The sequence below is a fragment of the Gopherus evgoodei genome, chromosome 14 (assembly GCF_007399415.2).
Source record: "Gopherus evgoodei ecotype Sinaloan lineage chromosome 14, rGopEvg1_v1.p, whole genome shotgun sequence".
Taxonomy (NCBI): domain Eukaryota; kingdom Metazoa; phylum Chordata; order Testudines; family Testudinidae; genus Gopherus; species Gopherus evgoodei.
The window spans coordinates 30,757,595-30,776,896 of record NC_044335.1 but is presented as its reverse complement, the minus strand read 5'-3'; the positions used below and the strand labels follow the sequence as shown (position 1 = coordinate 30,776,896).

General features: G+C 56.6%; 1 protein-coding gene across 4 annotated transcripts in view; it reads left to right on the top strand.

Moving 5' to 3' along the window:
• Positions 1-19,302, top strand: part of SOGA1 (suppressor of glucose, autophagy associated 1) — a 91,685-nt gene that overhangs the window by 19,265 nt on the left and 53,118 nt on the right. For all 4 annotated transcript variants that reach the window (XM_030532888.1, XM_030532886.1, XM_030532889.1 and 1 more), the window contains 2 exons: positions 2,390-2,614; positions 11,184-11,342. In XM_030532888.1, coding sequence (XP_030388748.1) covers positions 2,390-2,614; positions 11,184-11,342 — 384 coding nt within the window. The remainder of the gene's footprint in view (positions 1-2,389; positions 2,615-11,183; positions 11,343-19,302) is intronic.

Below are 19,302 nucleotides of genomic sequence, written 5' to 3'. Positions count from 1 at the left end.
CCCACCCCTCTGGAAAGCACCTGCTGGCATGGGGCTGGGGTCGGGCTGGCTTGCTATTGCAGGGCTGGGCAATTTAACGTTCCTTTGGGGAGGGATCTGTGTAAATGGGACAGCACTGATTTCGCCAGCAGGTATAACGACAAAACCGTAGGGGAGGCTGAGCTCAGGGCCTTGGTAATGCTGCTGTGTGGATCTTTGCCTCTGCATAGGAACCCCTGCCCTCTTTTATCCCTGCATTGGACACGGTGTGTGGGTCATAATCACCCAGGTCTAATTAGCCATGTCAGCGTAGGGAGGCAAGTCGGTGATGGGAGTCACAGCGCGGGGTGGTCGAGCGGCCGACTGGACTCACGTAGCTGTGATTCTCTCCCTTGGCCTGTGTGGAGCTGCCAGTGGTGGGAGAGAATGGAGCCAGCGTGCTGGGGCTGCGTGTCACAGGTGTCCATGTGGCTGTGGCAAGGGATGAGCATGAAACAAAGCAAATGGGTCCTCATCTTTTGTGTGGATGGGCTGATGGTAAAAGCACAGCAGTGGGTGGGAGGAGACCTGGGTTTTATTTTAGCTCTGCCCCTGGCCTTAGACAAGTCATGGAATGACTCTGTGCCTCAGTTTCCCTATCTCTAAAATGGGGTAATATTGCCCTACCTCAAAGAGGGGGTCGTGAGGCTCGGGGGTGACCTGGGAGGAGGATTTGTGCCCTTGGGGGGGGGTCTAGAGGGGCTGGGAGGTTTTGTTGTTTTGTTTGTTGTGAGTTTGGTTTCTTCACCTCAGAAAGCTGAGGGTAGTGGAGCTATGGGACTCTTTGGAGAAATCCTGCGAGTTGGGAGCTATCTCAGCCCTATTCGAAAGGGGCCACCGGGGAAACGAATCTTTAACCAGGAGAGAGTGTCTCTCTCTCTCCTGTTTCCCAAGAGTTTGAGTCAAACACAAACAAAAATGGAAAGAGCATTCCCAGCCATGTGATCAAACCCACTCCCCTGTCACTGGTGGACCGAAGGTCTCCCTCGGTATTGCCCTGCCAGTTCTCCAGGCTCTGCTGGCGCAGAGGAGATGCAGTCTCAGGATTTCAGATGTAAAAAGCAAGCAGGAAACACAAAGCCTTCTTAAAACCTTGAATCCTCCAGCCCTGTATCCAGTCTAGGGAAAGCAAATGGGGGAGGGGCCTCTCTGTGTTCCTCACCATTGATTGCTTGCCAAGGGATTTGGAAGCAAGAGTGTGGGTGAGCGGTGCTAGCAGAGGGCAAGTCCTTTTCTCACTGGTGGTGACCAGTGAAGACTGCAGGCGCGGCTTGTAATAGGCTAGTGGTCTCTGCAAACCCCTCCAGGCTCCTAGACAGCCTCGTAGATCTACTTGGGCTGCACCTGTCACCCTTTCAGCGTCTCCCCTAACTTGTCTCTAAGCCATTCCAAGGGCCTGAATGCTTCGGCCCAAGTCCCCTGGGTGTCAGCAGCCACCACCCTAGCGGTTGCAGGGGAGGGGAATTGTCCCCCTCCTGGATCTGGCTGGCCCAGAGCTCTCTCTGTGGCAGTATTATGCTTTCTCCGATCCCAACAGCAAAGCCTTTGCCTCTTCCAGTGCCACACAGTTGGGTGCCCCAAGCCAGTTAGCTTAGCTGGGTAAAGCCTGGTGCTGATAATACCAAGGGTATGGGTTCCATCCTAGTGTGGGCCCAAGAGGCAGTGTGGGCTAGTGGATTGCCTTTGCAGTTAGGGGCAAGGTGGTTATGAGTTCTAATCCTGGCTTTTCCTCTGGTAAATCACATAATTATCCAGTGCACCCCAGACAATGGGGTAGCTAAGCCCAGGCTGAGGCTGCTGTGCTGGAGCAGGGGGTCTTGCTGTCAGCAGTGACTTGTTTGCTTATGAATCTATGGACACATTCAGACTGGGAATAGGGTGTACGTTTTGAACAGTGAGGGTTATTCACCATTGGAACAATTTCCTGAGGGTTCTGATGGGTTCTCTATCCATGGCCATTTTTCTGTCAAGAGGGGCTGTTTCTCTAGCAGATCTTCCCTAGGAATGATTGTGGGGCTGGTCTCTGGCCTGTGTTGTACCGGAGGTCATGCTAGGGTATCCCAGTGAGCCCTTCTGGCCTGGGAAGCTGTGGATCTATGAATAAATTCATTCATGGGCCCTGAGAGGCAGGTGGGGCCGTAGCTCCTTCTTCCTGGAGCTGCAGGCTGCCCCTGGGGACTGTGAGGAAACTGTCCTGCCTATAGAATCACAGTGGCACCAGTGTTTGTGGTCTGGTGCTCACTGGAGCTGTGGTAAACTGAATTGGCATCACCCCCAAGGTGGGACTGGAGCTAGCTGGGTGAATGATCTGTGGTGGAGGCTTTTCCTGTCAAGAGTGAGCCTCTCTGATGTACGTGTCTCTCTCTCTCAGGATGAGATCGAGGAGCTGCGCGCAGAGATGCTGGAGATGAGAGACGTCTACATGGAGGAGGATGTCTACCAGCTGCAAGAGCTTCGGCAGCAACTGGACCAGGCCAGCAAGACCTGTCGCATCCTGCAGTACCGGCTGCGCAAAGCGGAGCGCCGCAGCCTGCGCGTGGCACAGACTGGGCAGGTGGACGGTGAACTCATCCACAGCCTGGAGCAAGACGTCAAGGTAAGATGGGCCCAAGCCACATCTGCTCTGGCTTCTGCTCTCAGGGGACAGAAAGCTGTTGGTCGTGGGAGCTCAGATGCTGCAGGGATGGGGACCCTTGCCAGAGAGATCTCTGGGGTCATGCAGCCAGGTCGGCTGATGGTTTGTGCAGGGCCCCTGAGTTGGACAGGACTAATGTGTGGTCCTGTCTGAATGGTGATTATTTCTTATTAACCATGTTTATTGTGGCAGTGCCTAAGGACTGGCCAAGACTGGGGCCCCGTCATGCCAGGGACTTTGTACTGCAGATGCACCCAAGGGCTCCAGCCAGGCCCAGGCCCTGCTGCGCTAGGTGGTGTCCAGACACATAGGGAGAGACAGCCCCTTCCCCAGGCATTTCCAATCCTAGTTAATAGGGATAAGACCCAACAAGTGGGTGAGACACGCCAGTGTGGGGACGGTGGGTGACAGTACTAGGAACCAGGCTGTGGGGCCAGGGCTCTGTTTCCTGCAGCCAGGAGCTTTTCCGGGAGTCTGGGAAGGGTTCTGGCTCCTGCCCGGCCCCTCTTGACTTGGGTGTGTGGACCCTGTGCCCTGGCGTGCTTGGAGTGAGCTGGATCAGCACTAGCTTGGGTGCCTGCACGTGCTGCGTTGCACCATATGACTGCAGTGTAGGTGTAACCATAGTGACCATAACGGTGCCAGTACAGCTGAATGCCCTGGGCTGCGTTAGCCATCAGACACCATAGGCCCATGTGTGGAGTCTGGCTCTGGTGCGGGTGGTACCATGTGCAGCCAGAGGTGTACACTGGGCAGGCTGCCCAAGGCAAGGCAAGGCAAGGGCCTGAGGGCCCGCTGCTGCTCTTTGGGTGGCTGGAGGTGGGAACCCTGCTGCTGTGGCTCTGAAGGCAGCTGGGTGTGGAGGTGCCCCCCCCCCACGCTGTCGGGGTGACAGGGAGGCCCTGTGGCAGTTACTGGCCTGTGGAGGCTGGGGGCTGCTGTCCTACATTCCCTGAGGCGGAGCAGAGGAGTGGGCCCTTTGGAGGGGTGGGCTTCTCTCTGGCCCAAGCAATGTGAGGGGAGAGGCAGTGGATGGGCAGGGTGGGGGTCAGATGGGCCCCCTCTGCGCTGGCTGGCTGTGAGGGGTTGGACTGGCCAGTCCCAGGGGCTGCTGGACTCATCTCACATTGCAGGTAGCCTGTAAGGTCCTCTTCCACCCCCTCCCCCCCGCCAAAGGGGGACTGACATTGTGACCCCATAGCCCTACATCCCCCTTCCCTCCTCTGCACGGTGGAGCCTTGGGTTGAGATTTCTGGACTCCCCTCTCCCATGGCAGCATCTTTCTCCTTGGGGTAGGGGGGTACGGGGGAGCAGAGCTGCAGCAGGAGCCACGTTTTCCTCTGTCGTTCCCCTTGAATGCCCCTTTGTTTATGCTGCCCCAGCCTGATGTGTGGCCACCCATGCGGCAGATCTGGGGCTCCTGGCCTCTCAGACAGGGATTTGCTTTCCCACCAATGCTGCTTCGAATCCCGGAGCTGAGCAGCTGAAGGGACCAGCAAGGGCGAGCTGTACCTGGGAGCTGGCTGAGGGTCTGGGCTAGCTAATGACTGTCCCAGGCAGCTGCGAAAGGGGGCTGCATGGCTCCGCTGCTGCCCCGGAGGGTGGCACTGCAGCACCCATGCTGCCAGATGGATGGCTGTGTAATCTTGTGCCCTCTGCAGCATGGTCCCAGCCTCAGGACCCCTGCTAGAGCTTCCCTGGCTGAAGGGAGAGGCATTGGATGGGGCCATAGTGACCCTGGGAATAGCACAAGCAGCAAGGGGGCAAGGGACAGATGTGGGGAAGAGATCAGGGAAAGGAGCTGGGGGGGGAGGGAGAAAGGAAAAGAGGGTGTGGAGGGAGAGGGAGAAGAGAGGGCTGGTTTGGTAGAGCTGGGCAGGCCATGAAGCTGCAGCTTTTTCTAACCCCCGCTGAGTGTGTGGGAATTGTTCCAGCTGCAGAATTGTAGCCTGCAGGTCTCCTGGGGGAGTGTCGCTCCAAGATGCAGCTCGCCCCATTGTGGTAGTGCTGGCCATGCTCAGTGGCCTGGAGCCTGGCTAGATCAGAGGCTTGAGCCTTTCTGACAACAGGAAATGGCTCCCCTCTTCCCCAGTTCCGGGTGAAGCCCTTGTAGAGCCTGTGTGTGTGTGTGTCTGTCTCCTGGCTCCTACCCCATGTGTCTGCCACACTGGCAGAGTTGAGCCCTTGTTGGTTGTAGCTGGTGTCGCTGAAAACTGGTTTACAGAGTAGAGCAGAAGTGGTCTGAATTTTGTAGGGCTTTAATTCCTAGCACCCCTCAGGTGGTTGCTCTCCACTCCTCCGTAACGATCATTGCATCCAAGACCAACAGACACGAACATTTACCAGGTGTTCCTGCTGAAGTGATCAGCACTAAAACAGAGAAGTGTTGGCACTTCAACTGCCATTCTTAGGGTTCCCTGTTAACATCCATTTTGCTGAATGGAGCAGTTCACTGCTCTTTGAGTTTCAAGACCACTGGGAAGGTCACCATGGATCAGCCAAATGCTGTTCGCCATTGGCAGGTGACCTTTGTATGTAGAAACTTAAAAAACTTAAGGCCTGGTCTATAGGTAAATATTACATTGGCCTGACTATATTGCTCAGGGATGGGGAAAAATTCTGCACTCTGTGCTACGTAGCTAGGTCATCCTAACCCTCGGTGTAGATGCAGCTATGTTAGTGGTTCTCAAACGTTTGTACTGGTGACCTCTTTCACATAGCAAGCCTCTGAGTGCGGCCCCCCCTTATAAATTAAAAACATGTTTTAATATATTTAACACCATTATAAATGCTGGAGGCAAAGCGAGGTTTGAGGTGGAGATTGACAGCTTGCGACTGCCCATGTAATAACCTCGCGACCCCCTGAGGGATCCAGACCCCCAGTTTGAGAACCCTGAGCTAGGTCAACAGATGGATTCTTGCTGATCTAGCTACCTCCTCTCTGGGGATCAGGGTGGCTTAACTACTGTGATGGAAAACCCTTTTGATATAGGAAGCAACAGTGCTTTAGCAATGCAGCTGGAGGCGCTAGAGTGTAGCTATACCCTTAGGTCAGGGGTGGGCAAACTAAAGCCATTTTAAGCCGGCCCCTGCTCTGGCACTCCGGCCGGGGCACTGGGTCAGAGCCACACCACATGGCTCCTGGAAGCCACAACATGGCCCCGCTCCAGTTCCAACGCGCTCCAATGGAAGCTGCAGGGGCGGTGCCTGTGGACTGGGCAGCGTGCAGAGCTGCGTGGCCGCGTCTCTGCATAGGAGCTAGAGAAGGGACATGCCGCTGCTTCCGGGAGCCGCTTGAGGTAAGCGCCACTCGGAGCCTGCACCCCCTGTGCAAACCCAATGCCCCAACCCCCTACCCCAGCCCTGATCCCCCTCCCGCCCTCCAAACCCCTCGATCCCAACCCAGAACACCCTCCTGCACCCCAAACCTCTCATCCCCACTCCCACCCCACAGCCCGCACTCCCAGCCAGAGCCTGCACCCCTTCCCGCACCCCTGCCCCAGCTCTGATCCCCCTCCCACTCTCCGAACCCCTCGGTCCTAGCCAGAGAACCCTCCTACACTCCAAACTCCTCAGCCCCACCCCAGAGCCCGCACTCTCCCCCAACCCCAACACCAATTTTGTGAATATTCATGGCCCACAATATAATTCTTATTCTCCAATGTAGCCCTTGGGCCAAAAAGTTTGCTTATCCCTGCCTTAGGTTCTGCAGCAGGAGCGTGGGGGGCTCTAAAGCCACTGGGTTGCAGATAACAAGGGGAACAGGCAGCTGCTGGGGTGCAAGAAGCGCCGGATTGTTAACAGTCTTTACTGACTCTCACCTGACAGTCCGCGCCTCTGCTCCCAACTTCAGATTCCCTGCAAACCAAATCGCCCAGAGAACCCAGGCCTCCAAATCAGCAACCCTGCGAAGAGCTGGAACCAGGCCCCTCCCTCCAGCTTGGCCCTGAACCTTTCCTTTCCGCAGTGTCTGCTGATCCCCATGGGGCCGTATCACTCCCCTTTCTGGAGTCAGAGATGTTGTGTTCTCCCTGTTGCCTTTGTGCAGCTTGGCAGGGTTAGTGGGCAAGGCCCTGGCCTGCCTTTGCCAGCATGCAGTTTTCACAGGGCACCGTTGTCCCTCCCTTTTTTTTCTCTGGGCCCATTCCAATGCTGTCTGTTCCCCAGGCAGAGTGCCTGGCCTGGCCGTGCTCCCTCCCGGGGCCAATCAGCAGACATAGGACTAAGGCAGTGGGCTGGGGGGAGCCAGATGTATCTCTCCCAAATGGCTCCTAGAGCTCACACTGCAGAGTCACTGAGGGGCAGAAATAGAAGGTAGCTGCAGCAGCTGGGCAGGGCCTGGCTTCCCCTCCCTGCCCTACTACGCATACAGAGGAGGAAGTCTTTATGCTCCAGCTCTATAATCTCTCTTGCACAGCCAGAGCCCAGGCGGCACCTTCCCCTCCCCCCGGCTGGCTCTCCTGAGAGCAGGCACCACAGCCGCGCTGCTTAGGTTAGCACTTGGCTGCCCTGTGGCCATGAAGTGCCTTTCCATCCTTGCGTTAGGAAGCTGAGCAAAGTCTGAATTTGAGCCAAACAGGGGCCCCTACACAAAGGAGGGGTTGGGTTGCCAAGTGCCCCAGGCACCAGAAAGCGGCTGATCCTGGAAAAGAAACATGCCACAAATGAGTGATGGTGGCTCCTCCCCAGCATCCGGCACTAACTGGCTTGTAATTATGAGGCGAAGTCTGAGTGTGTATTTAAAAGCGAGTCTCTTGCTGCCCACACCTGCTGGGGACAAACCCTGCTAGAGCTGATAGAGCAGAACTCTGCAACCAGTGTACCAAAACATACGGGTTTATTTCCCTGCTGCCCTCGTGCTGTTTCTCTCCTGGGCCCCCTGCACTGCTCCACCGATGCACAGCAGCCCTGGCTTCATGCTCCCATCTCCCTTGTGCAGTGCTGCCAGATAGTGTAGCTGCAGCCAGTGGCAGTCGCCTTCCCACGGCCCCTGTGTAGTGGACTGGGTGCTGGGTTGAGTGCCCTGGAGAGAGCCTGAGCCCTTGTGGATCTGCATGACACGCTCTGGCCTCAGTCTTGAGACCAGGGTTAGGAAATGTGACCAATGCCACGGGATTAGGGGAATTTGATCTCTTGTCCCACAATTCCCTGGACTCCTGGAAGCCCTTTCAAAATCTCCCAGAAGCCATGGCTTCTGGAAGCTACCCCAGGGGACTGGGGGACAGGCACGCACAGGCAATGTGACTAGTGGTGCTGTCTAGTGTTACTGTGGGCGTCAGTCAGACTGCAGCCCCCAGAGCAGCAGGGCTGAGGCCCGGTTCTGCAGCTGGCCAAGGCCTGGGTGTTCAGGCCTGTCAAATCAGCTTGCTGTATCTCAGCACTGTGAGCGGGGGCTCTGTCTCTCCCGGGTTCTGCACTCCCCGCCCAGCACAGCCTGATTGCTCTGCCTTGGAGATGTGTCCAGATGCTGACACTTGTGTTCTGAGGATGGAAGGCTTGGCTTGGCTTTGGAGGTCGGGGTCCAAGAGTGGGGGATCAGTGTGTCAGGCATTGGCTGCATCTTCCTGTTCCCTTTCTGTGAGCCTTACAGCAGGGAGGTGAATGGTGAGGCAGGGTGCCTGGCTTCAGGGGCTGGCTCTGTCCTGGGAGCAGGAGATGGGAGTGATTGCTCCAATATGTGTGTCAGTCTGTATTGTCCCTACACCTCCCGCCCCCGTCTCCCAGAAGCTGCCTCTTGGCTGTGTTCCCACGCACAGGAATTAAGCACTTTGCTCATCAAAGCCGCCTTCCCCATGGAGACCCACAGCCATACCAACATTCCTAGGGTGCTGTTTGCCATGCAGCAGTACCCTCACAGCTCGCTTGCTGGTTCCCAGAGACCAGTGTACGCTGGGGTGTTGCACAAATAACTGCGGAAGGTTAAACAAGGGGCATCTCCTTCCCCTGGCCCCTCAGCTGTGCACTGGGCAGTTGTGTGTCCTTTCATACAGACACCCACTTTCCTGCCCAGCCTGTCAGTCAGGGCTGCTTTGGGGCCTCCCCTCCCCCCAGCCTTTGCAGCTGTTGTGTTGCAGGTTCCCATGCCGGCCTGGCCTGGTCTGGAGATGCTGCCCCATTGGTTCCCTTTCTACACTGCAGCTGGAAGCCACCCCAATTTCAGACACAGCCACTGGCTGAGGGTGGTGCCCCAGGATCGAGGGAAAAGGCTTTTCCAGCCTTTGGGGCTGTGCAGGCCTGACTTTGGAGTGGAGGTGAGATGGAGTCACCTAGACAAGGGCTCCTGGCTGGGGGAGTAGCTGGCCCAAGGAAGAGCCAGAAGCAAATCAAAATGGTGGCATAGGAATGCGTGGTGGTTCTCTGGCATCCCCCACTGCCTGTGTCCATGGGTGCCCTGGAGAAAAGGGCTTGGCTGCCCAGCACAGGAAGGACTCCCAGATATAAATCCCCTTCTCTGGGACTCTCAGCCACCCTGCGCCCTCCAGCAGAGAAACAAGCGTGTGGAGCTCATGTGAGTTATTAGTGTGCGTGTTGCCATCTGAGCCTTGTCTGTCTCTCTCTGATCTCCTGGAATCTGGGAGGCACTCGTCACTTAGTGGGCATGCTTCCCCCTCATTGGCTTAGTGTCATGCCAGCGTGTGGCTGTGCCAATGTGTGGCTGTGCCAGCTGCCCCCACCTGGGATAAGTGTGCTGATCTCTGGCAGATTGCACAGGGACGGTGGTGTTATCCTGGACCAGAGCTAACCTCCTCCTAACTGCTGAGGAGTGCCCAGCCTGGTGCTGCCCGGTCGCAGCGTCCCTTCCCAGGGCCCGGGTGGTACGCCAGGAGACAGAACCCATCACTGGGATTGGCAGGCGTGGGTTTGTGAGCGGTAGGTGATTAGGGTCACAGACGCAGACATTCAGCCCTGGGGGTCTAGCAGGAACCCGGCAAAGGAACCTATCTGGTGTGACAGATACATTTGTGTTTAAAACCCATGGTCAGTTGATCTAAATTCATTCAACTGGCCTTCCTCTTTGCCTGGGGCTCAGGTCTGACTTTGCCTCGGTCCCTTCTGGCAGCCCGAGTGCTCTGTCTGGCTAGGCAGACCTGTTGCAGGAATGTGACCTGTTTCCAGAGCTCTCTGTGGTTGTCAGATATCGGGGGTAGCCATGTTAGTCTGTAGCCACAAAAACAAGGAATCTGGTGGCACCTTAAAGACTGGCCGATTTATTTGGGCATAAGCTTTCGTGGGTAAAAACCCACTTCTTCAGGTGTAGTTGTCAGAGTGTCTTGCTGAGTCACCCGCTATCACTTTAGTGACTCTTCTCCTTCCAGGAGCTGTGGCCAGTACAGTGGAGCTGTGCCAGTTGCCCACTGGCTGTGTCAGCAGTTACAGGCTCCCCCATGGCCATTTTCACTCTGGTCGTGACGCGCTCTGTCCCCGTGTCTGAGCTCTCCACTTGCTTGGACCAGTGTTTCCACTGAATGATCCGTGCTGGCCAGGGGCGGCTCTAGCCATTTCACTGCCCCAAGCATGGCGGCATGCCGCGGGGGGCACTCTGCCGGTCACCGGTCCCGCGGCTCCAGTGGACCTCCCGCAGGCATGCCTGCGGATGCTCCACCGAAGTCGCAGGACCAGCGGATCCTCTGCAGGCACGCCTGCGAGAGGTCCACCAGAGCTGCCTGCCGCCCTCCCGGCGATCGGCAGAGCATCCCCTGCGGCATGCGACCTCAAGCACGCCCTTGGCGTGCTGGGGCCTGGAGCTGCCCCTGGTGCTGGCTCCTGCTCCGTGCCGCCCAGGGGATCTAGCCTGGGGACTAGGGCTGCCTGCGGGTACTGGGGTCATCGGCTGTTACACTTTGAGCCCCTGTAATTTGTACTCCCTGCTGTGCACGACTGACAATAAATGTCTCTTGCCTTGTTCCTTCCTCTGTTCTCAGTGGAGCAGAGGTTTGAAGCAATGTAGTGGTTCGAATAGCAATCCCGTACTAGCTCTCATTTCCTGGGGCTGCCACCAGCACTGCCAGGCCCCTGACATAATACATCAGGGTGGCTAACGCGCTGCTGGTGATAGCACCCTCAAAGATGGTTCGTTCTCTCGGGAAGCTGGGCCAGCGGCTGTCCCCATGCAGGAGAGAACGGGGGGCCTCAGTGAGAGCAGCAAACCCCTAGCTCAGAGAGGGCTCAGAGGGCAGACTTCCCACATGCTTAGGGGTGGGCATATCGGCCCAGCTCTGAGAACTGCTGCTCCCTGGCTAATTACTACTGCTCATCACAAATTGTAGACCCTAGATAAACTGTGGCTACTGTTTGCATGTTGTTTTTTAAATCCCCAGTCTACACGGATGGAAATGCTATTTCCAGCCATGAGGAAATGTTAGAGCCCTCTAGCCTGGTCTGGGTCCTTGTGTGCATGTAGAGCATCCCCGCATGATGGGCCCCAGTCCTGCCTGCCCCTCTGAGCACTGCTTTCATATGGGCATTAGAGACGCTGCCCCCGTCCTTTCTGATGAGCCTCAGCCTGAGCGTGGCCCTGCTCTGTTTGCAGGTGGCCAAGGACGTCTCTGTGCGGCTCCACAACGAGTTGGAGGTGGTGGAGAAGAAGAGGATCAAGCTGGAGGAGGAGAATGAAGACCTGCGCCAGAGGCTGATCGAGACAGAGCTGGCCAAGCAGGTGCTGCAGAATGAGATGGACAAACTGCGTGAGGTGAGAGGGTCTGGCTGCATGGGGGAGTGAGTGTGTATGCACTCTGCTGTGTGGGGGTAGGGGGTATTCTATGTGTCCCTGGAGTACCAGGGAGCCAGCCCAGCTGTTAGTGGTTAGTGACTACAGGCTCTCTGCCTATAGAAGGCTTCCTGCCTCCTTGCACCTTGGGAATCCACGGGCCCCTCTGCTCTCCTTATTTAAATGGAAGCTGCTTTGCCATCAAAATATTTTTAACCTTCCCCCCGGTTTGCAAGCCCTGGGCAGTGCCTGTCTCCTCTCTGTGAGCCTCAATGGCCTAGGGCCTCCGCTAAGTCGCTTGTGAGATCTCTGTTCCATCCCCACCAGACACTAGCCCTGCTGGGATTTACTTTGCTAAGGTTCAGGGAGGCCCTAGCAGCAGGGGCTGACCCGCGTGCCTCCAGATCTCTGATTTGACAGCAGCGGCTTTGGCTGCCGGTGGGGAAACTCTCCATAGACATGGCCTAATAAATACTGCTCCGCCCTCCTGTGACGGTTGGTGAGTGGGGCGAGGGTGGGAAGCCCAGGAGCTGCAGCAGATGTCCTTCAGGGGGTGCGTTTGTTTGCTGGTGGAAGGGACTGTGACACTTTCCCAACATATGAGTGGGAAACCAGCCCTCCTGAGCCTAGAAACCTCAGCCCGAGGTGTGTGGGACTGAGCAGGAGAGGGAGGCTCCATGCATGCACCGGGCAACCAGTGTATGCAGGGGGTGATGGATAGCAGGAATGTGCCATGGTAGGGAGCTGGCTCCTGGCAGCAGCCCAGGTCTGGGGTCACTCTGGGTGTAGAGCCCCCTCTCCCTCCCCATTTCCAGAATGTCCTGTGCTGTCCTTGCCCCCCACCCCCCACCGGTGTGGCTGCCTCACAGCAGCATGCATGCCCCAGTCAGCAGCAGCATCATGCCCTCCCTCGTGGGGCTGGGAGGGCACTGCTGGCCTTGCAGCCTCCCAGAATAGCCTCTCTCCAGCATGCGTTGTCTGGGATGTGCCCTGAGCCCCTGCCTTCAGCCAGGGAGCTGGGGCTGCCCGCAGGACCCCAGGGGCTGTCTAGGGGAGGCGGCTGCTGGGCAGGCCAGAGAGGAGCATTGAGAGCTGACCTGCTCCTCCCTCCTGCAGGGCCCACTCTCTCTGCCACGCTCTGGGCTCTGACAGTAATGCCGGTACATGTAGTTCAGGGCAGGAAGCAAGTGGGGGATCGCTGAATATATATGTGTGTGTGTGCATGTGCGGTGGGGAAGGGTCCAGATAGGCAGGATGGAATTACTTAATTAATTAGCCTCTTAGAGTTGGTATGGCTACTTCCACCAGTTCCATGTTCTGTATGTATATATATCTCCTTACTATATGTTCCATTCTATGCATCTGATGAAGTGGGTTGTCGCCCACAAAAGCTTATGCTCAAATAAATCTGTTAGGCGCTAAGGTGCCACAAGGATTCCTGTTCTTTTTGTGTTTCTTTGCCAGTCTGGATGCAGCCCAGCTGGGTTTGTCCTCCTGCCTCCGCGGTTCATTTCTTATTCTGAGCAGCTGTGCATGAATGGGGCAGGTGGGAGGAAAGGCCAGCGCTGTGCACTGGTATTTGAAGTCCCTCTTGTTAATCTTCACAGGCTTCCCGGCAGGCTACAGACAGGAAGATGAAGCTCCTTAGCTTAAATAGGAAGGTGGATCTGCCCAGATCTAGGGTCCTCAGGGCTGCCCCAGGGGCAGTTGTGATCTGGTGGAGTAGTGGGCTTGAAGTCAGGTGTGGCTTGTGCTCTCTTCTCTGCAGCTGACTTGCTTCATGGCCTTGGGCAAGTTGCTGCCCCCACAGTGCCTTAGTTTCCCATCTGTGAAATGGAGCTGCTAATGGTGACCCTCCTGGGGAAGGGGCTAGAGAGAGGAAGTGCTAGATAAGTGCAGAATATTGTCATCTCTGAGGGGAAATGTGCAGTTAACTGGAGGTGCCAGCATGACTAAAAACTGTTCTCGACTTACCTGAAAGCTTGCAGATGTGCCAGAGACAAATCTATAGGGGGTGTGTATGTGTGTGTGTGAGAGAGAGAGAGAGAGACTGCCCACTGCAGGTGTCTTAGCTAAAGCCAAACTCTCCTGCCTCCTTTATAGAGGGCTGCGAGGGTCCCCTGTGAGCTGGGGAGAACCATCCCTTGTGCCAGCTCTAAGGACTCTGTGCTTCAGAGGTGTGTGATGACCAGGGGCTGAAATCTCTTCTCAGTTGGGAGCTATGTATTTTCAATGGCTTATACCTGAAGTGCAGGTGTGGAACAGGTCCTGACTCCAGCAGGCATCCTTTGGGGAATTCACGCTTGGCTGCTAACTTATTTAGCCTGCTGTTCTTTGAATATGTCCAAACCTTGATGCTCCTCTGGGCTGAGGTACTAGCTGAGGCGGCTCAGCAAAGGAGATGGGCTAGGGAGAGCTTGGAGGCTGGGCTGGGCTGGCACATCCATGCAGTGGATACCCTGAAGCCAGCAAGGTCCCAGCTCCTCATTAGCAGCTTCAGTGATTCATTTGGTTGTCTCATTAGGATTTCTGAACAAGTGAGTTAACAGCCCTCAGCCGCCTCTTCCTCCTGTGCTGAGGCGCATGTTGGCAGCACAGCAGCTGAGCTGGTTAATAGCAAAACAAACAAGCCCCTCTCCAAGGCTCAGTGCAGGGACAGACTTGCCCCTAAGGGGATTAGAGGCTGATTATTTCGCCAGCCGGAAGAGGCATCTCCCATAATTGGATAAATGCTGGGAAGGCCAATTAATCACCGAATGCATGCACTGCGACACCTGTGGCTCCGTGCATCTTCTCCCCTCCCAGGGCTGCATCTCCCGGAGAGCCTGAGCCCTTTGGCGGCGGGAGGGGGATGACACAAGACCTGGTCCTGACGCCTAGCGGAGCCACATGCTGCAGCTCAGCACAGCAGGACTGACATGTTAATCTGAACCCAGCATCGCCCAGCAGTCACAGTCCTGCTGCCACCCAGCAGTGCTGGTGTGGTCCCTGGCTGTATGGCTGCGCCGACACCATCACCCCAGCAGCAGAGACTGATGTGACTGTGGTGCTGATATCGCAGGCTCAGGGATGCCCCCTCCAGACCTTGCCCAGACATTTTTCTGGCCTTGGGGTGGGACAGCCGGGTCCAGCCCTATTCCAGGGTCATGCTGGTGTCACAAGAGAATTGGAGAAACACGTAGTGTGGTCCTGCTCCCTTGGGAGGGTTTGCTCACTGCATGGGGGCTTTCCAGCAGCAGCAGCAGCCCTGACAATGGGCTTGTCCTTAATAGGAGTGGCCTAGATCTCATCACCTTGGCACAGACAGCGGCTTGCATTGCTTAGCTGCATTCTTTGGCTGCTGGGTCCCAGCACCAGCTTGTGAGTATTTCTGGTGCAGCACATGTTTAGGACAGCATCCACGGGGCACTGCTCTACTGAAGTGTCCCTGATTAGTAGTGTGGCTGGCAGGGCTGCTTACCAAACACTTGCTGGGACTGTGGGGTGGAGGAGGCAGCTGGGCTGCTCCCCTGGGCGAGGAGAAGTGCCTGCATCTGGGAGGAACAGTAGACCTGGTGCCTCACAGTGGAGGGTTTCTCAAGACCCACTAAAGTGGCATGAAATTTGTCCCCTTCAAGTCAGTGTGGCTTTTCTTCCCCCTCCCCCCCGTCTCCCATGGCTCCCTGCACCAGGAGCAGGCAGCAGTGGCTGGAAAACAAGCATCAAATTCAGCTTTGAAAAGAGCTGTGAACATTGGTGGGAAGGAAGGAGGTAATGTGCTGAAAAAGTAGGAGCAGCTCAGGAGCATGGTGCCTGCCTGGGACCTAACTCTGCACCATCCATGATGAGGAACTGCCGCTGCGTGTGAGGCTCCCCAAGCAATCTGCTTGGCAAAGGGCTGATGATCATGAGCCTCAGAGGCCACTGCACGCCCTTCTCTTCACCACCACACTACGTGCAGGGCTCGCGGGGGCAGGGTTTGCCATGGTTCTGCATCCTGTGTGCTGCCCTGCACATTAAACAATGGCAATGAGGGTCCTTGTCCTGCAGGCTCCCCCTGCCCACCTGGGCATTCGCATCTCTTCCTGCTCATGCTTAAGCCACAACATGTTGAAAATCCGCACGTGCCTTTTGGTGCCCATGGCTATGTGCCTTCTGGTCATCGCCCCCCATTGCTACCCCCTCCTCCCTTTTGGCTTGCCTCCTGCCTGGCTTGCCAAATGGCACCTGCTAAACTTACCTTGCTCGCCTGCCAGTCAGACCCACCCCCAGCCGGTGAGGGAAGTGGGAGGGGCATGGCCACGAGACATTATCCCAACCACGCTCACTCCCCTACTCGGAGCTGGTGAGGCACAGGTGGGTTTTAGGCAGTGGGAAGCATTGGTGCTTCCAGGGCCGGGGTATTTTTGGAGCTAACCCTACCAGCAGCAAGCAATGGTGTGCACAGAGCCTGTGCCGGCCCAGGCCCCAGGTTTGTGGGTGCACAGATGGAGAATCTTGGGGCTCATTCATATAAGCACGTGTGTTTTGCCACTTACCTGAAATGTATCCCAACCTCTGGGGCCCCACCATATCCTTCTGCTCTAGTTGCCCCATTCTCCAGCAGCCCCTGCCTTGCCTGCTGCACTTTTCCCCGTCAGGGCCCCAGCAGCCTGCTCACCTCTCAGGCGCAGGCCCACTCTTCCCACACGCAGTGTCCCTGGGCAGGCAGCAGGCCCTCTTTGCTCTGAGTGTGCTGGGGCCAGCCCCTTTCCCCAAGCATCCCCTGCTTCCTCCCTGCTTATCTGACTCCCCCCACAGCCACCTTCCCCGGCTGACGTACCCTCTCTCCCTCCCTCCAGCCACCCCCACCCAGCTCCCCTCTTTTCTCTCCATCCCAGCTCTGACTTCTCCAGGTAGCAGTGCCTGCTCCCCAGCTGACCCTGCCAGGCTGTTCCTGGGTCCTGCTCTGTGTGCAGCGAGCAGACATGGCAAGGCCGAGGCAGTGAGCACTAGTCCAGAAAGCGTGTGCGTGTGTGTGTACATGTGTGGTGGGGTCTTAACTCCTTTTGGGCAGCACAGTCCACAGCTGCAACCCCAGGCAGGGAGGTAAGACAGAGCCCCGGGTGCTGCTTGCTTGGAAACTGGGTTGTCCAAGCTGCTGTGGGTAGGGAACAAGTTGGGAGCATCTTTGGGCAGGTTCGTCATTGGGTGCAACGCCTCACCCTTGCTGCACAGCAGGCCCTCTGTACCCTGTTTGCTGCTGAGCGGAGAACTGGGGCTAACCAGCAGCTTTGCTGCCCTGCTGGATTGGCCTGAACAGCTGGCAGGCGCTGCGCATGTGGCCGGAATGAAACCTGCTGTACAAATGGTTGTGGTGTCCTGTGAAGTCGCCAGCTGGTGGAACACCTACCCAGGTTTCAGTTCTGCTGCCCTGCGTGGGGTAGCGAGGACGAGGCCAGCAGGTGCTTGCTATGGTGTTGGAGGGTCATCTGGGTCATTCATCCCCTCCCTGAATTCACCGTCTGCTGCCCAAACACTCCCTGCTGGATGGTGCAGAAAGTCAGGCCAGGCAGCTTGGCTGCGGTGGTCCTGCCTGGGACTGGCTGCCCAGTCCAAGTCTCTCCTGCTTATGAGATACTTATTCCACCTCCCCACAGTATCTGAGCTTCTCACCATCTCCCATGCATTTATCCTCACCACCTCAGGAGGCCGAGCAGGCTTGTGATGACCCGCCCTGCACAGATGGGACCTGAGGCCCCAGGAGGCTAAGGGGCACGCCCAAGGGCACACAGGAAATCTGAGGCAGAGCAGGAAATTGAGCCTGGATGGCCCAAATCCTAGCCTCGAGCCCTGCCCTGTCTCAGCTACCTGGGGGAGCGTGATGGCTCGGGTCTCAGTGGCATCGTGCTGTGGACAATGTGGTGGTGGTTGGGGGCAGTTGCATTTTTAGTAGATGTATGGGAGGGATGTCTGTAACAAACCCCTTACGTCTTGTATCAGCAAGTGCTTGGGCCTGCCAGCTCCATGCAGCCCTGGGGAGGGAGGAAACCACATGGGCCTGAGAGGCTTGCAGCTGTAGCAGGCTGCGGGACTGAAAGCAGGTGTTAAAATTGAATAAAGCTCTCAATCAGCCATTCCCCAAAACCCATCTTCATCTCTGCAGCATTCAGCTGCTCTACGCCTCTTTCCTTTCCATGCTATGTAAGGGACCAGAGGCAGAAGCTGTGGGCTCTGGCCTTTCCCTGCAGTCCCTCTGTCCCCAGTACTGGGATTCATGGGCCAATATGTGTAGTGCAAAGGGGAGCTGGCACGTTGGTGCTGACGTGATTTGTGGGCTCCTTGCTGGTGGAGAGGCCGAAGAGCGTCTGCATTCCCTCAATCTGTCACTTCCTGCAGTGGCTGGCAATCTTACACAGGGATTTCCAGGAGGCTGAGGTGAGGAGACTGGGTTTGCCGGAGCCAGGCAGCTGGGAGACCAGGGGTTTCAGAGCCTGCCTGGGAGAACTCGACCTCTGAGCCCTGCAGGAGTGCTTGATCTTTTGCCTGGGCAAGTAAAATAGAGCTGCAGCCCTGGAGACTGAGATCGAATTGGTCTTATAATGGCTGCAGAGCAATAAATAATGCTCTCTCCTCAAGCCAAAAACACACACCCAAGTCCTGTGCTGCCCACCCTACCCCACCCCACCCTGCCCCCGGAATCAGCAGGTGAAACAAAATCTGTTCCTGCAGCCTGGTAAAAGAATTATAACAGCAAAGCTGCTCCTCTCCTGGGCCAATGGTGGCACCTGGGCACTGCCTGCGTCTGCCCCTTTAGATGGGGAAAGCATAAAAAACTCTGGGACCCCACCTGAGAGATGGTCATCCAACTTGGGCACCTCGCCTGAGCAGAGGAATCTGCCATGCTGCCCCAGGCAGGCAGGAGTCAGCCCAGAACTAACAGAACCCTTGCTCCAGGGAATGACCGGGCAGTGCTGCCTTGCAGGCCTCACACTCCTGAACAAGCTGATAGAGAAGCTAATAAACAAGCAGGGTCCAGTTCCTCCTGGTGGCCAACTAGCTGGACCCTATTGCATCAGGCTTCAGCCCAGGAAATGAGTGAGACAGCACCTGTCAGTCTGGTGGGCAGGTACAGGTGCCTCCATCCTCGTGACAGCGGGCCTTTACTGCCATGGATGGCTTCGATCAATAGACAGTCCAATCCCACCTCTTAACTCCCTGCAAAGATCAACAGAAACACTCTGAACTGGCTCAGGTATTCGCTCTTGCAGCAAACCCAGGCTGGTTTTATGGGCATCTGAGCAACAGACATGAATGCTCTGAGCTGTCCCTTCCAGCTCCATCCTCTTCCTCATGTTGCCCTAAATCTGGGGAAGGCCGGTGGTGATGCAGCCCAGGCTGAAGTGCCTGCTCAGCATCATCTCCCGCTCACTCAGTGCCTGGCGGAGGTCAGCTAAGCTGCTGAACCCAGGCAAGCCTGAGGGGATGCTGGTAGGAAGAAGTGTTTTGTGAGCTTGCCTCCTCTCTGACCTCAGACTGTTGGGCTGCATCTGTGGGTTCCTGGACTCTTTCTAAAGACTCGCACTCTGGTGCTGGCATGCCAGCAATGGGAGCACCGTAAGGACCTGGACAGATTCTGCCTTTGGCCGGTGATGTCAGGTTGGAGCAGGGGGAGCAGGTAAGAAATAAAAATACTGTTTCCATGCAAATCTACCTGATCAAGACTAAAGCTGGGCTGCCAATCCAGGAAGTCTGGCCTGGAGCTGGAGTGACTGAAGCTGGGAGTGTAGATGCACGACTGGCTGGCAGGAGCTGCTGCTCTAAGGTGCAACAGAGGAGCTGCCACTGGTTGTGAAGCCCCAGGAAATGCCCTGGGCCAAGGTCATTATTGTTGCTCTGGGCTGATGCTGGAACCGCAAGGGCATGTTGCGACTTTCTTGATGGGTGGTGCAGGACATGGCTTTGCATAGACCATCACGAGCCA